At 38.1% G+C, this 21,550-nt stretch overlaps 1 protein-coding gene across 1 annotated transcript; it reads right to left on the reverse strand.

Moving 5' to 3' along the window:
• Positions 1-7,421: 7,421 nt before the first annotated feature.
• LOC147228746 (stromal interaction molecule 2-like) lies at positions 7,422-19,974 on the reverse strand. Its single transcript, XM_086156942.1, has 12 exons — positions 19,083-19,974; positions 16,742-16,872; positions 15,128-15,239; positions 14,919-15,030; positions 14,709-14,824; positions 13,574-13,751; positions 13,298-13,475; positions 13,031-13,192; positions 11,958-12,058; positions 11,617-11,873; positions 11,349-11,535; positions 7,422-11,191 (listed from the first exon to the last, which is right to left on the reverse strand). Exons 1-12 carry the CDS (start codon positions 19,204-19,206, stop codon positions 9,754-9,756), a joined length of 3,096 nt encoding a protein of 1,031 aa, XP_086013068.1. The 5' UTR covers positions 19,207-19,974; the 3' UTR covers positions 7,422-9,753.
• Between the last annotated feature and the right edge of the window lie 1,576 nt (positions 19,975-21,550).

Raw genomic sequence — 21,550 nt, forward strand, 5'->3', positions numbered from 1 at the left:
ATGGATCGGATGGTCCAGGGTGAATCCTCTTGACAAATGACAGCTGGGATAGGTTCCAGACGCCCCCCCCCCCCAAAAAAAAAACCTGAGTGCAGGATAAGTGGTGTAGATAATGAATGAAATACTTTTTCTAATCGATTTAGCTTTTATGCATTTTTGTACTTATACCCAATTGCAAACCAGTTGAATATATGTGTTTTATCCCCTGCTATTATAATTATCCCTAAGACTTTTGTTCCATCCATATACTTGCAGAGTTCAGAGATGTGACTCTAATATATATTTTTATTTTCTTGCTTCAGTCTAGGCAAACTCAGACATTCCAAATGCACCATATTTATTTTCTTACTTGTTTTATCCTAGCTTTTAGAAATGTTTGCAGCCATTAAAATGCCTTGGATTTTTTTCTGCTGGTTGCTTTTCCATTTGTTCAGTGGTCGTTAATCTACTAAAATCACAAATACAAAAATGAAATATTATACAACTACCAGTAATGGAAATAATGAAAATATTAGATGATCCTCTGGTCAGAAAAATAATAGATATACTAACTGAGCTGATATTTTGACCCGGTTTGTTCACATTGAAGGGTGCTAAGGGTCATACTCGTACTTTGACCCTTCAGCTACGCTCTATTCACTTCTTCATGGTGACAATTCGGAGAGCAGAATACTTAATGACTCAAGAACTCCATTCACATTTATGTGCCTTTTATTTGAAAAACATATCAGCACTCTCATATCTTCGTTTCTTAATGTCTTCTATACCTGCATTCTTGCGCATGACATTTTTAAAGAGCTGGTCAAATTAAACATACCCTCTTCAGAACAACCACCTCTGTCAGCAGAACCAGCCACTCTGGTGTCAAAGATTTATACCTCTCAGGCTACTAAGATATTGCAGTTTAAGCAAACACATTTTAACATTATTAAAACAAACACAGACTAAGAATACCATGCTGAATAGGTAAACTTGTGCTCACACTAACAAGGCACACAGATATAATAGAACTGAACAACCATAAGGTTATCTTGGTGCTGAACTCATAGTTCTTCTCTCTTCCTCTTTGTGTGTTGTTTTAAAATCTATTCAAATCCTCCAGGAACGATAATAGAAAGGACTAAGCACAAAACACAGATACTTTCCTTTTTTTTTTTCTTTTTTTTTTAACCAAACCACTTAACTCTCTGGCTGATTAACAACCTCCCTGAGGGGTTTTGGCCTTTGGCGCTGGTCCGACTCAATCCATATGGGAATCATAACTACCCCATTGTTCTCCAGAAACAGCAGGGTAGTTAATGAACGGTAAAATACCCTCACACCCAGCCAGGAAGCAGAGAGACACTTCTTGTTCCCTGGTGCCTGGTTATCAAAAAACATCTTTACTCAACACTGGCTGTCTCTCCAGAAGCCCCGAGCAGTTAAAACTGTCAACCGCTCCTTTTTTTTCCTGAGAGCTCTGTTACACCTTGGCTCAGTGAAGCAACTGATAGACTGAGCCATGACCCACTTGAGAGACCCCTTGGGGAAGCTGAGAAAAAAATTCATGGCTACACCGACTTCCTGTACCTTAACTACAATCAGAGCACATACAAGATTAAGAAAAATGAAGCCGCTTATTATGGGTTTGTAATAGAACAAACTTGTTTAGCCGTGCATTTGTCACTGAGAGAAAGGTATCAACACTCGGATGGATTCCAGAAGTAACTTGTTAACAACTAACTGATTTCTAATTCAAGAAAAACTGAGGTTGGCCCGGAAAGTTATTATCTCTATCTATTTAAAAAGTACTTTTACAAATAATACCATACTTTCAAACAATGGTGGTACAAAGTACTGTATGGATAATTTACTGATAATGTATAGAAACTTACCATTGATTTCACTGTAATGAAGCCAGTACCTGGCCCAAAACAAAAAATAAATCTGAGTTCTTTTGTGACAACCATGTGAGTTAACACCTACATTCTACAATACAGAAAAAAAAACAAAGCAGTATCAACTGCATAATTGGCTGAGCTAAAATTAGCAATCTCAGGCCCTCTTATGGAGGCAATGAAAAAGCGGAGATGATAAAACAGACTCCAGTGTTGTTCTTTTGTCCAATACGGTGTCACATGACAAACAATCATTGATGATAAATCTCTAAAATTGAGCACGGGGGGGGGGGGCCTCTGATCCAGTTAAATGACGCCTCTATCGACCTTTAGATCCAACAGTCTCTGTGAAAGAAGTTGTATTTACTCGGTGTTGACAGTCGTGATAGGAAAGAAAAACAATTAGCAGAACACGTGATGTTTGCAGGCTTATTTGATATTTTGTTAACGTATTGAACATGATCAGAACTGCATCATCCATCCCACTTTGGCTCCTACATGCAAACTGTGAACGCTATAGGCAGCTGAGTACTGAGTATACATATAAATCTTTCTCCATGTGTTGGCATAAAGTCGACATAGTTTTTTTGTAGGGTTTGAGATGGTTAAATCATAGAGTAATATTCTTTAGTAATAGACAAAAAAAAATGTGACAAGTCAATTATAAATGTCAACAGTGTTCAAGCTATGCTCTAAATTTGAGTTGGCTGTGGGAGGCGAAGTACTTAATTCTAAACTTATAAGATTGTGCTTTTAACATCTTCATGACGCAGGGGATTTGTTTTGTCACTGGAAAAGAAATTCTGATGCATTATAATATATAACTGAAACTGAAAACTGAAAAATTGTCATACATTAAAAATGAAGTGTCAATCTGCAGTGAAAAATATTTAAAATTATTAGCAAGGAAAAGGAAAAGACTAGTATCCCTGTATGCTTCAATGTGCTGTTTTTAATTTACAGCAAACTGTATTCCAGCTTCCTGTACTAGATATCTTTAAAACAGTTCTTTAGGCTGTTATCAGTAATCCTTTCTTGATTACTGTTATTTAGATAAATGCAAACTGCATTTATGTTGATAGTGTTACATAAATATAAGGAATTAAAAAGAATGTCCTTGTGTCTGCGGGTCACATGAGATGGCTCTTTCTTTTTCACGACTTGGTTTGCTTCTTTGAGTTACTTGTATTACTGTATAGGTTTGGTCATTGACCTTAAAAAAAAAAAAAAAAAAAAAATATATATATATATATGTGCGTGTGTGTGTGTGTGTGTGTGTGTGTGTGTGTGTGTGTGTGTGTGTGTTTCAAATTAACTTGCATGTTTTTGGACTGTGTGAGGAAACCAGGGAACCCAGAGAGAGAGAGAGAGGGACTGGGATGGGGTTTTTTGAGGACATATCAATATTTTAAGCTTGTCATTTTTTTGTACTTCAGTTTTGTACATGCAGAGTATTTTTTAGTACTTGAATGTGAATATGTTAATATATAAGGAAAGTGTTTTTTTACAAATTGATAGTTACATTGTTTGTTATGTATTTTAGACCTTTCCGCTGGAAATTATAATTACATTATTGAGGTTGTCTGTGAGAGCTTTTAGGTTGCATTGTGTGTTGAAAATCTTCTCCGTGTACATAAAAGGTTTTTCAGTGTAAAAAGAAAATAAGTGCAGTTTGTGTGAAGTGCATATGTATGGGAACTCTGAATACTGCTAGATTTTAGTCCTCATTTAAGGAATTTAAGTCTAATTTTACATTGCATTATGTTATTTTACATTGCATGATGGAAAAAAAAACACTATTAAGACTCGCTAACGTCATCTCCTACATATAACATTCCCAGGCAAAAGTTAAAATACAGAAATATAGAGAAATAAAAATATAATAAATATTAAGTATAGTCATCCATGGCTGTTGATTACTAAGTCTAGTTGACTATTTAAGTCTAGTTTGCAACATTCTGATACATAAAACATCAAATGCCAGGATATAGCACTGTAAGCACTGTATAGCACTGTATAGCACTGTACTGTAAGCAATTTTTCAGGGTTATAAAAAATTATAGAGTTACATATTAAAGGGTCTTGATTATTTTACATTGCGTAATGGGAAAAAACCACTATCAAGGCAAGCAAAAATTAGAATACAGAAATATAGAGTAATAAAAATATATTAAGTATCAAATACAGTCATCCATGACTTTTGATTACTAATTTGCTTCAGATTTATTAATGTGATTGTTATTGATCCAATTGCTGCTTTGTTTGGGTCAAATGGAGAAAATTCAAGCATCAAACACAATTACAGAATGCAACAATGACACGCTCCAAGCTGGGTCGCTATTGGTTACTATAAATATGCAGCTGCCATAGTGGCCTGATGAATATTGAATAAAGATTTCACTGGTATGTGCCTAAAGACAGAGAAGAGAGATGGAATTTGCCCTTTTGATTGCAATGAGACTGAAAATTCCTCCATGTTCTCTTTCATCTGTCATTCATTTTAATATTTCACTCGCTACAATAATTGCATTTAAGCTCAATGCCAATTTAATTTAAGTGACTCTTGATACTAAATACACAAGAAATTGAATTGTCACACATTTCTAAAGGTATGAAGACATAACGGGGACCATGCAGACACATTTCTGCCCAGACCGCCTTGCAGAATAAGCAAGCAGAGGAAACTTGTTGGCTGATAAATATTATGTGTCAAGGTGAACGGAGGCTGAAGGACACAAATATAGCATCTGCAGAGGAAGATAACAACCAGAGCTTTTATTTTCACCAAACCAGGAAGAAAACAAATACAGGATTGTCTACAAGGTACAAAATTGTGATGGATGACTTCTCTCATTCTCAATTATTGGCTCATTATTTAAAGTCCCGCTTTGATATCAGGGGAAGGTCATTCTACATTATAATTATTTGTGGATTCATTTAACTATTTCCCCATTTAATATTTGTTTATTCATGTATTTTTATGTGTTTATTTAGCTATGTATTTATTTACTTAATTTTATTTTTATATTTTATTATCATAAAAATTCTCTGGAATTTCACCATTCAGATGAGGTGATGTTTCAAAATTCGAAAAAAAAAAAAATGGTTTCAGAACAGGGATTTTTTTAAGCCAGAAAACTACTCTACTCTGATGGGCTATTATTGATCCATAAGAGAATAGAGTACTTTTGACCACATAAAAAAGGCCATAAATATTCCTAGCCTTGGAAAAATTGAAGGGTTATGCTGACTTCATGTATTTTTTGGATGGCTGAATTGTGTCATCATTTGAAATATAATCAGTCAAAACAATAATTGAATAAGTTAAGTAAGCAGTATCATGAACAAGGAGCTGATAGCTTGGTGCTTGTATCCCTGGGAAACAAGATCTTTCAAACTGAAAGAGACTCAAACACTGTTTTGTGAACCTGGATATAAATCAAGAGGTTCCAGTTTCATCCATTTGGCCACATTTACTTTCACTGGGTTGTAAATTGCTTACTAGTGCAATATTTCTGGTTTTACAACACTGTTTCCAATAATATAGCTAGATTTTATTTAAATAGCCCCTCAATACAATGAGAAGAGACAAGAATAGAATAGAATATTAATGCAGCCTAGGGGGGGCACAGGCCAGTGTCTTCCTGAGCAGGTCCCAAATCTGGATAAATGCAGAGGGTTACATCATGAAGGGCATCTGCCATAAAACTTCTGCCAAAACAAAACATGCGAATTGAACCCAAGTATCTCATGGAATGGAGTAGAAAATTCCTTATCATCCAACAGTTGAGAAATTTCAATTCACACACAGAAGAAAGTGGCGAGTGCTATAGGATTAGCTAATAGTGTAAAAGCAGTAAATATATAAATATCAGAAAAAATATCCATCTATTATCCACTGTTTATCCTACACTTCAGGCCAGGGGTGATGTTGGAGCCTATCCCAGCTGTCATCTAGCAAAAGGCAGCGTATATTGTGGAACTGGTCAATCGCAGGGCCACCAAATAACAATTGGCGCTCTCATTCACACATGTGGGCAGTTTTCCTAGTTAACCTTCTGCATTAGCTTTTGTTTTCATTCTGCGAGGTAATTTAGCATCATCTCGGCACATTTTTGCAGTCGTTTGCACTGCTGACTCACAGCAATGAGGTCACCGGTTTGATTCTAGGTTTCCTCTCACATTCCAAAAACATGCAGTAGATTCATAGGAGACCCTAAATTCCCCAGCTGTGCATATGAGAGAGATTTTTATGTCTTTATATGACCTGTGAATGAGCGAGTGAATGGTTATGGTTACTATGGCCCTGTTATTTACCCCAGGGTGAATTCCACCTCCTGCCCAGTGACAGTTGAGGTGGGCTCCACTCCCCCCAAAACCCACGCTCTGACCGTGATTCAAGATATTTGGTGTAGATACTGAATGACTGAATGAATTTTGAATAGTGCTGGAAGACAAAAAAAAAACCAAGCAAACAAAAAACAGATAGATGAAAGACAAATGTGCTGGATTATTAATATACATTCATGAAGTAGAAAAGAATTCACATCAACATTGGCCTATGCCTTCTGAGCCTTCCAGATGGATCTTTTGAAACCCTCTCATGCAGGATGAAGGGATAGAAATGGAATTTATTTATGTGCAAACGAAGAAAAATCTACCTCAGACAGACAAGGGAACAGACAAGGTTTTACCTCTGTAGATGACAGCGTACAACCCTGTCCTTGTAAAAGGGGAAGAGGAAGAATTCAGAGTAAAATGAACCTCTTTTACCAGACTATGATTGACAGCATGCAGTCAATTAAAAGCTGTCTAAAATATATTACAGCCAGTAGTTACAGGGTCTTTTTCTGAATAACATTCTCAATTGTCATCATCAACTATAAATAATGACAAACTTACTCTCCTATGCCCCCCCCCCCCCCCCCCCCCTCCACTGGCTCAAACTTTCAATCAACACTTTCTAACTGCTGTGTGAATTCAAAGTCCAACAACAGCAGTTGTGTTTCGAGAATCGATTCAGGTAGTTCCATAAATCCGAGGTGCAAAAAATACTGGAGCAAAGAGAGTCATGAAAGCAATCACTGTTGTTGATAATATAGAAAAGGTGCAGCTTTAGGGGGCCGGGTAAATTATGTAGGTAGGTTTACCTACTTGTTGCCTGGTCTTCTCACATCTGACCCTATTGGATTTGTTGGAAAAATACCTTAAATGTTTTACGTGTAACAGAGGTCGGCTGATTAAAAAGAAAAAGGAAGTATATTTATGTGTGTAGTGTAGAACAGCAGCAAACAGTTGATGACAACTGTTTAGGTACAAACTTCCTTGATGACCTTCCTTCCAATTTTTTTAAATTTGGACCAGAATGGATCAGTTTCTCAAATGAAACTTTCTAAAGATCTACCAGACATTACTTTCCATTATCAATGATCCCCCCACCATACGAGTCCCAGAATAGATAAAGAATCTTCAAACTAAAGGTTATTGAAACATTGTTTGTGTTGCCAACAAAAGATGTACAAGAGTTCCCAATAAATCAAAACATTTTGAATGTGAATACTTTTAAAGTTTATTATAGAATATTTATTACAGAACACTGTGCAACAGCATCAAATGTTTACAACTTTTTTTTTACTAAACAATTGTGATTAAGAAATTTGTGTAATTCACAATCAACACTTGACGAAAATCTACTCTTGTAAACAATAAAATAAACAAAAATCCTCCATAGAACAGGTCATTTAAGGATCTAGATATTTCATCTTAAAGCATTTACACTGAAAAGCGCCTGTAAGAACTTGACAATTATAATTCTAACAATATTTTCTAATAATCACAAAAGTAAAATTAGATAAAATTATGACTCTTACAAGGTGACTACCACAGACGTACCAGTGAGTGTTTGGTAAGAAATACATTAAAATAGGTACAATTTGAATTGAAGACAAAACTGCAGCTTATCAGGGAACACTTTGTGAAAATGATTTTTGTTTTTATTCCAGCAACATATTGCAAAGAAAATAATAGATACTCACTCTTTATGCAGAAACCAGCCAAGATTGTTATACATCCAGTATTATAGACATCCAAGAGAAGGATCTCCAATTATCTTACATTATTTTACTATATCAAGTAATTATTTCCATTGGAGGTTAAGATCGAAGCAGTACAACATGTTACACTGAAAAGCAGCCTTTGAATGAACAAAATTAATTCTTTCAAAAAAATCAAAGTGTAAAAGTTACTATATTCTATAGTAAAAATCAAGCTAAAATTTAAAAAAATATGCATTGCACATTAAAAATGAAACGTATTCTTTGTCTACATCTTGATAACTGAGTTCCCTTGGAAACATTGAAAACAATGTTAAAAGTTGATATAACAGAGATATGCAACTGATCTATTTGACCTGTGCAGCACATTTTTGTATTATCTTTTTATGACTAGTGGTAAATATATATGTTAATCTGCAACTCTAAATTCTATCTGACTTGAAATAGTTTGTAAGCCGGGCTGGCAAAGCAATCTCAGTTTCAAGGGACTTTTTGGTTAAATAACAATTCAGTAAAGAAATAAAAATGTGCTACGTGTCCAAATAACCCACCAATATCACATATTTACTTATCACAATTCTTCTAAGTGGATCATACAACTCTGTTGTTCACTATTTCCACTGAAAAATAATGAAAAATTTAATCAATAAAGGATCTGCATAATCTAACGTGTAATACGTGAGAGAATTTAAGCCATTAACTCACCTCTTTGGAAAATTGAATGCTGTGAGCAGGACAATTCACATTGGAGTCTAACAATTCTTTTACTTCTCCCCTATCAAAGAATATTTAAATTAAAATGATAATACAACTAATAATAACTTTTAGCAAGCACCAACAACCACTTTTCCTGCCAGATTTTAAAAAAAGCATCCAGTCTCTTGTGATGATGACAATCTGTCACACTGTACAAGGCTGCCAGTGAAAAAAAATCAGTGAATATAATTTATTGCTGTACATATATTTGGAGAGTGTCTGAGACTAACCTACACAAGTAAATCTTATTTCCTTCCATTAATGATCAGCTTTAACTGTACATGAAAGTAGAAAAATACTTTTTGTCAAAACCCAACAGTTGGAAAACACCTCTGTCTTAGCTTTCACCGGGAGCTTTATCTGGATGACTATTGCTTTTAATTTTGAGTTTGCGGGCATTGTATTGCAGTGACGGGAAAAAAAAAAATGCTGAAATCATTCCTCAATATGATTCCCTGATAGCTTAAGAATTCTTTGGTTTGTCCACAAGTCACTAAGCAAACAGCTCATTTTTCTTTAGACAAACAGGAGTCCAGTTTCTATCCTTTCCACCAGCCTGTGATGGCGGGATACCGCTCTTTTCCCTGCTGGGCTAGTTCCTCATTGATATACGTAATATATCCTAATAAATAAATTATGTCGGGATGTTCACTGTTGTGGTCACTAAGAAGGCTGGCTGGCCAGCTTAAACAGTTATCTGGTCCCTGGTGAAAACAGAATAAGACTGGAATAGCTGTACAACAAAAGCTCGGATACTGAGAGTTGATTATCTGTTTTACAAACTGATTAATCTAAGTAAGCAGGTAGGAAAAAATAAAGAAAGAAAGGAGCATAAGCACAGTAAAACAGAAATGTGCTGGTTTGTAATAATCAGGGACTATGAAACAACATCATAGATTTGTAGGCCAACTCCTTATGTAAATAAAAAGGATACGTTTCAGTTGATTTTACAGTATCAAAAAATTCGGTTATTATCTCCCGTTCCTCCAGAAAGATCCTCCTAAACCCTACATACAGACTTACCTAAATCAAACAAGAAAAACCCAAATGTGCTGAGCTTTCAGTAATCAAAGTTTCTGAAGACCACTTTGAAGTTTCTCAGAAGTTGGCTCATTTTTCTTTTTAAAAAGATTTTTTAACTTCATAGATTTTCTGCTCTTATCTTTGTGCCTATCCTCTTTGGAGTCAGACTGCATAGTGCGTGTTGGGATAGTCACTCTCGCTGGTGGCAGTGTCTGCTCCACCTCCATCTGCAGCTTGTTGAGAGGCAGGTTAGGAGTGGAAGCAGAGAGGCAAGCTGGGGTCGTGGCCGTGGAATTGCAGGCTTTTTCCAATATTCCGTCGTACACAAGCTGACTCAATGCGCCAATGGTGAACGGATCCGATGATGACTTCCATGGCATCTGGGAGGTTACTGTGAGGTCTGGTTGTTCTATTTGACCAGGAGATGAACCTAAATCAGATGTTTCAATCTCCTCCCTCAATATGGACTGTTTAAGTAGTTCTTTAGATGCTTCAACTCCATCCCAAATTTTTCCAGCGGCTGTGTCAACTGAACTATCGATGTTCTCTCTGGGCACTCTTGGCATTCTCCTTCTAAGCGAGCCAGCAGGCATCTCAAAGTCATCTTTCCATATCCTCTTAATTGTCGGTGGCTCCAAAACAAACTCTTGCTTCTCTTGGTGAAGAGGATTACCAGATAGTATTTTCAAAGGGGAAGCATCTGCGCAAAGCTCTAGCTCATCTCTCGATATCTTCCTTGGGGTTGTTTGACCGGTCTCGCCAATTTTGTCAAAGGCCATCGCCCTGACAGAAGAATCGAGCTTTCTAGAACCTTTATCTAGGGATAATCCCATTGAATCTCTTGTAATCTTCCTAGCTACTGGATCAAATGGATGCTCAACATCATCTAGTATAATCTTCCTTGAGGTGCTGTCCATTGAAGTCCCCATTATGTCTTTTGATATCTTCCTCGGTTTAACATTGGGCGCCTCTAATTCATTCCAAAGAATCTTTCTTGCATCTAGCGGTAAATCATTTTTGTCCCTGTTTATATTCCTTGAACTGCTGTCGACAAAATCACCCACTGTATCTCTGTCTGCTCTCCTGGCGGGAAAGTCCGCATCCAATTCATGGGAGGCCATCTTTCGAGCAGCAGCGTCGATGGGAAAGTCACTCCTGTCTCTGGTTATCATCCTCGATGTGGCCTCCAGAAAAGACTCCTCTTTGGACGTCTTCAAAGAAGGGGTGTCCAGTGAAATATCCAAAACTTTATCTTTTGCCATCTTCAGGTGGGACAGATCTACAGAGACCTCGAGGTCTTCTACTGAAACTCTTCGAACCGGCGATTCAAGTGCAGCTTCTATTTCTTTAGTCAAAGGGTTTAAAATGGAACTATCTGCAAGTAGCTCTGTTTCATCGTGACCAAACTTTCTGGAAGGAGACATTTCAACAGTGGAACCAGTGTATATTAAGTCTGCATCTTGAAACATCTCTTGGGAGTCTCTAAATGTAAATCAGAGGAAAGCAAGAGTTAATAGTGCAACAAAGTAAAGAGAGTGACAAAAGAGATAACAACAAATGATTGTATCAAACACACACATACAGTATACATGTACGGTATAAATATAAGCCCATTAAAGTTGTGGCCAAGGAGACGTACTGTTTCTTTAGAGTTTTGAGGAAGACCGAATCCTCCTCGTCAAAGCATGGGTAAGGACCACGGATCGGGATCAGAAGGTCAGGATCCTGTGAGATCATAGTAGCTGGTGGCTGGTTGATGACGCCGGCACGTCGTGACCGGCACAGAGCGGAACCCCTTGTTTTGGGAGAGCGCTTCAGTGGTGGAACTGGAACAGGAACCAGTAAGATTTTCAGACAATTTTGTTTGTAGATCACATATGGTTGAATGATAGTGTTTGAGTGTTTACCTGGTATTTGTGGTAAGATTGTTGGAGTGGGCTCCTCCATCAGATCCTCTATAGATCCATGGACAGAACTATGGCATGAACAGGATGGCTGAGGTATCATGGGATGTAAACCCAGGGCAAGTGAATCTGAGTAAAGCTGAGATGTGAGATTGGTAAGGCCAGGATTCCTGATAACTGGGAAGCCACAAATGCGCTCGATCTGCTGCCAGCGATGTAGCCGCTCCCGTAGACAGGCAGTGACTTCAGACAGTGCGTTTCTTTGGGAGATATAGAAATATTTTTATTATACATTTAATGTGACCAACACAAACATAACTTGGGACAGTAAATTGGTGACTCACTTGGCCTCCAGGATCTTGTGATCGACCTGATCTAGCGAGGAGCTGTGGGCTACATGAAGAGTCCCAAACACAGAGCTCCTCTTCTTCTTAATCCTTTCAGCCTAGAAACACATATGGATGGACGTGCATTTACATATGTGTGTGTCATATAATGGAAACCGGATGGGTTTGCAAGTTCATAAACTACGCGTGCATCACAGCAGCACAAGCTGTTGATGTATAAAGACTGCCAACAAGTGCTTGCCAATAGCGAGGCTCTTCTTTGGTTCTGTAGCTGACATGACGCCCTAAACATTTTCATGTCGGCACCGAGCCCTTGACCGAGCAAAGCTCTTACAAGACTAATATAGTCTACTTTACTGGCTGCTAAATGGACACTGGCAGCATTAAAACAGTTTTTTTTATCGTTAGCAGTCAGCCTTCTCTTCACGGTGTGCAGCAATGCTGACCTGGGTCCTATTCAGTTTATTTATATAACACAGAAGTCCTATTTAGACACTCTGGGTTTCGATTAGGTCCAGCGTGAAGGAAAGCTGCAATACTACCTTTAATTCAGGCGCTCATTTCGGTAGAAATTATAGCAAAAGTAAAACACTTAGTAGTGGTCAACATACTATAACTGTCAGATGGATTTCCAGATGGATGTTTTGGTGTGAATCCAATTGCACTCACGGTGCAGATAAACACAGGTAGTAACTATACAGTTCTGATTAGTTGCAACTAACTAACTAAACATTCATTATCTATCCTGCTTATCCTGCACTCTGGGTTGTAGGCTGCCCCATCTGTTTTTGGGCAAGAGGTTGTGTTCACCCTGGAGTGGCCACATATAGCGGCAAATAACCGTTCACTCTCATTCACATGTCTGGGCAATTTACGATCTCCAATGAACCTACTGCATGTTTTTTGGATCATGGAAGTGAACCCACGTAGACGCGAGGAGAACATGCAAAGGCCCCCTGTCTGAATCGTACCAGGAAACAAGACTTAGAAAAATGAATTCTTTGACGCTCATAACTTTTATATCTAAAGCACAGCCAAAGCTGAGTTTTCAAGAGATTTTCCTCGGTCACCTCTTCCTTTGCAATGGCCAGCTGTAGCACAGCCCTCTGTTTCTTAACATTGTAGTACTGGACTTCCACTTCATGTGTCAACTGCAGCCACTGCTGGAGGACTTCCGAGGCAGTCCAGCTTGCCTGCATGTCCTTCTCCGCCTGCTTCAGGGCTCCACGGACCTGATGGAGAGGTATCGTTCATTCTGTAATTTATATGAAAATATTCGAAACGCCTTTTACAGGATAGCCATCTATTTTCGTGCACCGCAGTATTGATTTATTTACCTGCACAAGCTCTTCCTCCGCATATCGAAGGCGGCTGAGCTCACTGACAGCTCCCTGTCTCAGCTCATGCAGACGATGAGCTTCCTCCTGTGCCCCCATAATCTCGTACATCATCTTCTCCTCCAGGTTTTGTTTCTCCTCCGCCACATTGCGTTTCTCTTCCTGGGCTCTCTCCAGTCTAGGGTACATAAAATAAAAAGCGCATCGAAATGAAACGACCTCTAATGATATACAATTAAACATTAGATCTTAATGAGACTGAGGAAGAACACTGACTGCTCCTGTAGATCTGTGAGGCTCTGCTCAGCCCTCTGCAAACTTTCCAGGTCTTTCATCATCTTGGTTATGTGGACTTTACTGGCTTTGTTTTGCGCCTGGGCAAACCAGCAGCCTCCCACTCCCATTACCACTGATACGATTAGCAGCAGATCCTTCATGTAATTATGGGGGGGACCTTTAGTGGAATAGAGGTAGATATTCAATAATCGAGTAAATAGATTATAGACTGAACCCCCTCCGCAACCGCCTCGTATGTTATTGCATTTTGGTCTTAAAAGTCCGCGCAGCAGGTACACACCACACAATTATTTTTTGTGTAAAATAAAAAAATTAAAAAAAAGACACAATCCACATGTCTGCTCTTTTGACGTTGCCTTTTTTTTTTAGGATGGCCAGACTGACCACTAAAGAGACTCTCTTAGTCAGATGACCTATAAAGTGTGTGATGGAGGCTCTGCTTTACCTTTATCGCAGCAGGCCATTTGAAATGACATAGCAGGAAAAAATAAACGTTATTATCAAATGACATTTCCTTTCTGTTATTATTTCCCGGCGAATTTCATCAAGATGGAATAGTGGAATTGTATATATGATACGCAAAACGGCTATCACAGGGTCTACATTTTAAACCAGCATATTTGATGAGAATCATAAATATTCTCTGTTATCATAGCACTTCAAGTGACAGTGAATGCAGACCCGTGGTGACACCGTTTTTTTGGCCGCGCTCAGACAAGCACAGTCTGAGTGGAATAATATGATCAGTTGACTCATGCTGACCTTGAGCATTTAAACAAATTAAATATAAATGACAATGTAAGAACCAGACACACTCTGTTCTGTTGCTCAAAAATTTTGTCATTCTTACAGATACATTATTGCCACGGTACTTCTCCTTTTGTATAAAATAGTCGAAAGGATGGATCGTGTGTTAAATTGAAGTTAACTATTTCTTTTTCCCCACAGCATAACAACTCTGCCCAACCCAAATATGTTGAGTATAAGATCAAAAATACACACCGGAGCTATTTTGAGAGACTTGACTAAATAGAAGCTCCACAGTTTTTAAACATTTAAATGCCGGAAGAATATTGAAAGCATGTTTAAATAGCAGATTATAAACTCCTCTTACGAGTTGGTGGTCCGAACAACACGACATCCAGAGCTTTGATGTTCAGCTTTTGTTTGTCCCTCTGGTCCTGAACTCTCAGCTGGACACTCAGAAATGAAGGTTCGTTGGCTGCAATCCTACAGATGAGCAGAAAAGGTCAGTGAAAGTTTAGTTATGATTGCTTTTTTGCAGTAACTTGCTTAAACATATTGGATTTGGACTCATTCTCACCTGGGGAGTGTGTTTCCGTTGACCTTAAAGTCTTTAAAATTCTTTTCGTACTGTGGCAACTCGACAAACTCCCTCAGCCAGCGGAGCACATCCTCTTGAGTCCAATTATGGACTGAGGGTGAAATTTAAACTCAGATAAATTGAAGGTTTATTGACAAATTTAAGGTGCAAGCAAATGCACACACACATGCACACACATACATACACACCTTCGGATGACTTCCAGCCTCTCCAGAGCTCCTCCACAGTGATATGCTGGTCTTCTCTGTGCAAGTTGCTGTGTTTGTTGGTCTGCTGCTGCTTCATGTCTTCAATTATGAACTGCAAAGACAGACGGGGTCAGAGGGGAAGAGCGAAGATAGGTTTTTGGAGGCCTCTTGGGGACAGGGCCCATGCCTGATCTTGAAGGCAGTAATTTGGGGCTTGATACAAGTCTGATCTACTTAAATGTTATGTCAAGTGAAGAGCAGGGATAAAGTCTTGAGCTCTTGTCACCATAATTAACGCAAAAAAGCATATCTTTGGAGAATTGTTACTGGCAGTCAGGCAAAACACATTCTAATATGTTACATTTCTTTTAATGTCGCCGAGCCACCATGACATGTTTAAATTTTAGAAACATTTGATTAATGAGAAATACTTAAGAAATAGACAATAGCATACAGCAGGGTGATAGTAGATTGTATTATGATTTATGTGTTTGTCTTTCTGCGTGACTCTGCACTCATTGTTTTGTAATATATTATCTGTTCTTATTTGATGGTGTGAAATTGTTGCAATCCACCCTTCGCTTACACTTGAAAACATGTTTAATAATCCATAATTCATCATTCAAAAGAAGTTATTATATAAGTAAATATGCCTTTAGCTGAGATGCAGACTTTCCAAAATAAACTAGGTGGTGTGTAATGTCCTGCACTTAGGTTTCAATCCAGGAATAAGTAGTGGATGTTTTCTAAATGTATTTAGAATAGATGCAGACACATGAGACAGTCTTGAAAATTGTGCAGCTGTGTGTGTGTGTGTGTGTGTGTGTGTGTGTGTGTGTGTGTGTGTGTGTGTGTGTGTGTGCTTGTGAGACAGAGAGCGAGAGGGAGACAGTGTATCTTAGTCTGCTTGGGGGTCTTGGAATGTCTTCTTGGCTATAAAAGAAAGATTCATATGATGGCTAGGGTGATCTTGGGACTGGATTTTGATGACCCAATGCCCCTCTCCTTATGTTTCTATGACAACTGCAACCTGAGCCCACAGATACTGTATCTTTAAACTGTGGTCCGATAGGCAAGGGGGGGAGGGGGTTCAAGAGATATGAATCTACTACACTACCACCACAAATCTACTTGCAAGCTGCTTCAACAACATGTTATTCACCTGGTATGTCATTTACCAGGAAATTATAATGCGCATTTACCATATGAAACATGCTGCATTCATTGCAAAGAAACAATAGTATTTATTGCATTATTTCAAGTTTCTTTCAAGTAAATATTATAGAGCATATTTCAAATAGTTTCATGTTTTGATAAGAGCATTGTTTGTGACCGAATGGAGATACTAAAGGAACATGTTGCAATATGTTTTTGCAATCTGTTGTGTCTGATTCTTCTTGAACCGTTGTAGGTGCTGCATATATTTAGATTGAAAACCAATATGAAAGAAGCATATAAGTGCGAATCAGTTTTGTCACTGAGCTCAAAGCAAAATTATACCACTGCTACACTTCAGGCAGCGTTTCACTCCTCTGGCAAACTGAACACTTGTTTTCCATAGCCTCTTTGTTATCCCGTCAAATATTCCCATTCAACAATGGGCTATTTTTGTACCTCCATACTCTCCTCCACCTCAATCCCCCCATCCTGGTCATCGTCCATCATCTGATGGATGCTCCGCAGCGCCTCCAGACTGTAGCGATCAGCTTCGCTCAGACACGGTGGAGAAACCATCATACAGGGGTCTGTGACGCAAGAGGGCAATGTCATTTCACCCTATGCAAATACCCAGGCCTGATATGATCATAATACCTATGGATTTAATCTTTTTACTGAGATATCCTTGAACAGATCTGGGGAGTATTTTGATACAATAATAACAATTTGTACATTATTTTAACAATATTTTTATCTCTAAGTTTGCTACATGAAAGATAAATAAATAAATCAGGTTAATTCTTTAAAGAATATAAATTGAAACAAGTTGGAATGAGCAATCATGAAATCTATATGCGTCTTGCCTGCAGCAAGGATGAAAGGTTAAGTCTAATTTCTTACAACATTGTGAGAGTAATATTCAAGTGGTTCTGAAGCCCTTTTTAATTACCTAAGGTAAATATATTAACCCACACTTCCTGTATAAACACAGAAAAAAATATGTTTAAGAGGAAAAAAAAGGTTTACATAGCCACAGTAATTGATGATGGAGTCATTCAGTCATTTGACTTTAAGTATACTAATATATGATTTGTGACCACATATTGAAATCAAGTATCTATTACTTACTGGTTACGTGGGCTGATTAAAATATCAGAAAATGAGATTAACTCAATTACTATACATACATATATATATATATATATATCAGAAAATATATCAGAAAATCAGAAAATGAGATTAACTCATATACAATATGTATATATATAGATATATTGTATACATATATTGTATATGAGTTAATCTCATTTTCTGATAGTTGTTTTGCTTGTTTAATGTTATTTTACTTTAATTTTATTATATGTATGTATGCATGTATGTATTTATCTAAATAGATAGATAGATAGATAGATAGATAGATAGATAGATAGATAGATAGATAGATAGATAGATAGATAGATAGATAGATAGATAGATAGATAGATAGATAGATAGATAGATAGATAGATAGATAGATAGATAGATAGATAGATAGATGAAAGTAAAATAAGATTAAGCCATATTTTAGATAGATTTAGTTGTTGATTTTTGCTTAATAGTATTTTTACTGTAATTTTTAAATGAATCACAATTATATTCATTTTAATTTTATTTGTATTATTTGAATTTATCTGTGGGATTATGTGGATAAATTGCCAGATTATACTGGAAATCAAAATGCATGCACAGTCCTATTCTTGAAAACAACGATTGAAAGCATATTTCAAACCTCCTTCTGTTTAAACTTTTAACACAATAATTAGATAATTATTTCAAACATTTACGTATTGTCTCACCCCCCCATATATGAATACAATTGTTGGGGGTTAAGAATGCATTAATGCAGTGATATTTGTTTTTAACTTTATTTTAATTTATTTTACCTTATTTTACTATTTCACTCACTGTTTTGTGAACCTATATGTTTACTTAATTGTGTTAAATTGTGTACATATACGAAGGTGTACAGTTTTCATTTTGTGGTCAAGTTTCATGATTGTGATACGACCATGATGTGTTTCTGTGCCTCAGGTATAATATGGTAATATGAACACATGGGAAATGACACAGGCTTTATGTTATTTTAGTCTGCCGGTCAACTGAGTAAGGAACCATTTCTGTCGTTGTGACTCAGATATTTTAATGCTCCAAAGAGCAGGGGGGACGGGGGTCAAAGGTCGCCTATCAAACCCTCCACTGAACCATCCACCGACTTGATCCGTGGGAGCTCTGCTGTAAATTACAAGGTCCTGCTGTAAGGAAATATAAAGCTTTAGCAGGAATCTAAATACTGAGAACATTTCTTTCTGGATTTCTTCCACCTAAAATAAATCCAAATGTTGTGAGTGTGGGAGAGCAGGGCGATGGCTTTGCGTAGGACAAGCTTGGATAAGTGTTTAAGAATGTGTGAAACAAATTCAATGTTGATTTTCTTTATACCATCATTTGAGACTTATATGAAATCGATATTCCTCATTCCCCGCGTCACTGGTCCTTTTTTGTTGTTTGTTGTTGTTGAAACTTCCATTCGTCAACAGTCTGGCCTCTCAGCTGGATGGGCTATCAAATATCAAGAGTGTGTGCTGAAAGCTTTCTGACCTGTAAGTCTGTGTGTGTCTGTGTGTGTGTGTGTGCAAGACCTGCAACACACTGTTGTTTTTAAACTCAAGCAAACATTCAAATTGAGGCATTTTCAGAATTGTTACCAGCGACCCGTTTACTTAGGGGGATATTCCCGATGCACCGTTTCAGCACGTACCAGTGGAATCGGCACCTGCGCCCCCGCCAGGGAGGGTGAAGCTCTGGAGGTCCCCTGCACCCTGTGCGGCCACCAGGACCGCGGCGGGGAAAATGAGGAGCAGCAGCGGGCACAGCGGCAGCATCTGGACTATTTAGCGAAAGACTTGAGAAAGTATCTTGAAAAAATGTTTTTAAAAAAATCAAACAAATGCAGAGGATAAAAAAACTAGTTAAATGGATATATTTAGCACGCGTATGAGTATTGATGTCAGTCCATGAAAATGTGCCAAATGCGCACAGTAGAAAAAGCTGACATAATAGGGGTCTCTGGGTTGAAAATACTGATAAATAAATGCTTCTTCAAAACAAATATCTATCTATCTATATAAATATGTATAATTTTAGTATTCCAAAGGCAGCTCCATCCTTGAATCAACACATGGCAGAGAAGAGGAATATGATGAAGTCCTCCCGGAGACTTAGAATAAATCCTGATTCGCACCGAGGGGGAAGTGGGGGGCAGCTGCGCGTCCGCTTGAATTTGGAGTCCGGTGTCTCTTTTCTAAAGCAGATAATCCCAATAATTCGGAGCAAAGTTCCTCCTGCAGTCACCACTTTCCGGGCAGAGTTGATGTCGAGATGTGACGCTCTTCTGTCTGACTGACCTCTCTCTCTCTCTCTCTCTCTCTCCCCCTCGCTCATCAGTCAGGGGCCCACCACGATATTAGATTTCCAACACTCCCAACGCAAATATGTGCACAGACCTAAATGAAAAATAAAATTAAATAAATATAATACAATAAAGTACATTCAAATAAAGTAAAATCTGAAAGGACGCTGATCTGGTGGTGATGTTGATTGACAGGTGGAGGTCTTTTTCCAGTTTCAAGGCTTCTGCACTGGATGGAGGATCTCAGATCAACACGGTGATCCTGTATGCGACTTTCACCGGCGCTGCAGCAGACTTGAGTCTGGGTGACGACACGATACCCCACGTGGTGGTGGAGCTGTCTGGGTCATTCAGTTCCATGTTCCTCCGTGCACCTGTTGATAGGGTTTCATACAGAGCTTTTCCTTTGCACTCAATGAAACTCCTGCAGAAATTCTCCGTCTATCTAAAATTAGTAGGTGGAATGTTCAGCGATTGTGAGATCAAAACCATAGACGCACACACTCAACAGCAACAAAGTGTCAGGTTTCATCCCGGCAACCCGGCCCCAGGTTTAAAAATAGTGGACAGGACTTGACCTCTACCCTGAGGAGTATGCCTAAGTGGCAAGTGTCCAATGAGGCCTCAACAGGTTCGGGAGTGAGATGACCATCCAACATAGTTCCATAACGCTGGTAATCACAATCCCACAAATACTGCTCCTCGAATTTATGATGATGAGGAAGAGGGAGACACGGTCGGTTTGGCACATTTGAGGGAGACAATCACTTTCAGCTTGCTTTTATTCGTGGCTTGTCACTGAAGAACCTCTGCAAACTGACAATTTTTCAGACTTAATACAAAAAGACTGAAAAAGATTGGGCGATCATCATTCATAGGGGAAAGATATAGATTAATGTAAGGCAGGATGTGACAAGAATATTTTTTTTCTTTTTTTTCCCAATATAAAAACAATTGTAAATAAGCCAGCGTGCATATGTTTACACGCTGCTATCACGCGCATACGGCTAGCCGACAAAACCGCAGCACGGGGAGGCACGGTGACTATATAGGCACAAAGAATAAATTAATATTATAGCTCGAGGTCCAGTCTGAGGCGATGTATAAAACCCACAACATTTGTAATTTGGATCAGCAGAGTTTACCCTAGGTGCATATTAAGAGACCAGGGTTGCCAGATCCACTCGCTCATGCCGACCCAGACGGGAGACCTCAGGCTTCAGCTGTGGCTGGTTAACTAAGATGTGCATCGTAGACAATATTACAATTAAACATGTCTGTAGAACAAACCAAACAGTCCTACAGTTTGTACCTGCTCCTATAACACACTAGACTATGCAATTCTAAATAGACAGATTGATTACAGACTGGTTTGACAAGTACCATAAATCAATGTTGAAAGATTGCAACAATGTAAATGCTTGTAGTTAGCAGTATAGTATTTTTTAAGGAACTATTAAGGCAATCTTGACTTTGAAAAGTGTGACTTTCATGCACAAAAAAGACAGGCTTGCTATGGGCACTTTGTGAGAATCTCTAAATACAACATAACCTGAGCGAACTGTGTACATGTTCAGTATTTTTTTTCTTTACCAAATTAGGAGTAATAAAACAAGGTTGGACAACATAATCTAACTAAATCGATGAACAGGAGGACTGGAGATAGTGATGCAGTTTCAAGGCAGAGGTGGTGTTTTAAAGCTCTTTAACACTTAAGGTCACCCAAAAAGACGTAAATCTTTAAAATGACTTCTCCCCGCCATATTGGAGTGTCATGGTACACATGCCTTTAGGAAGACAGACTTTATGCACATAGG

This window comes from Fistularia commersonii, chromosome 12 (genome assembly GCF_037954325.1).
Source record: "Fistularia commersonii isolate RoL2024-O1a breed Wild chromosome 12, RoL_Fcom_v1.0, whole genome shotgun sequence".
Classification (NCBI taxonomy): domain Eukaryota; kingdom Metazoa; phylum Chordata; class Actinopteri; order Syngnathiformes; family Fistulariidae; genus Fistularia; species Fistularia commersonii.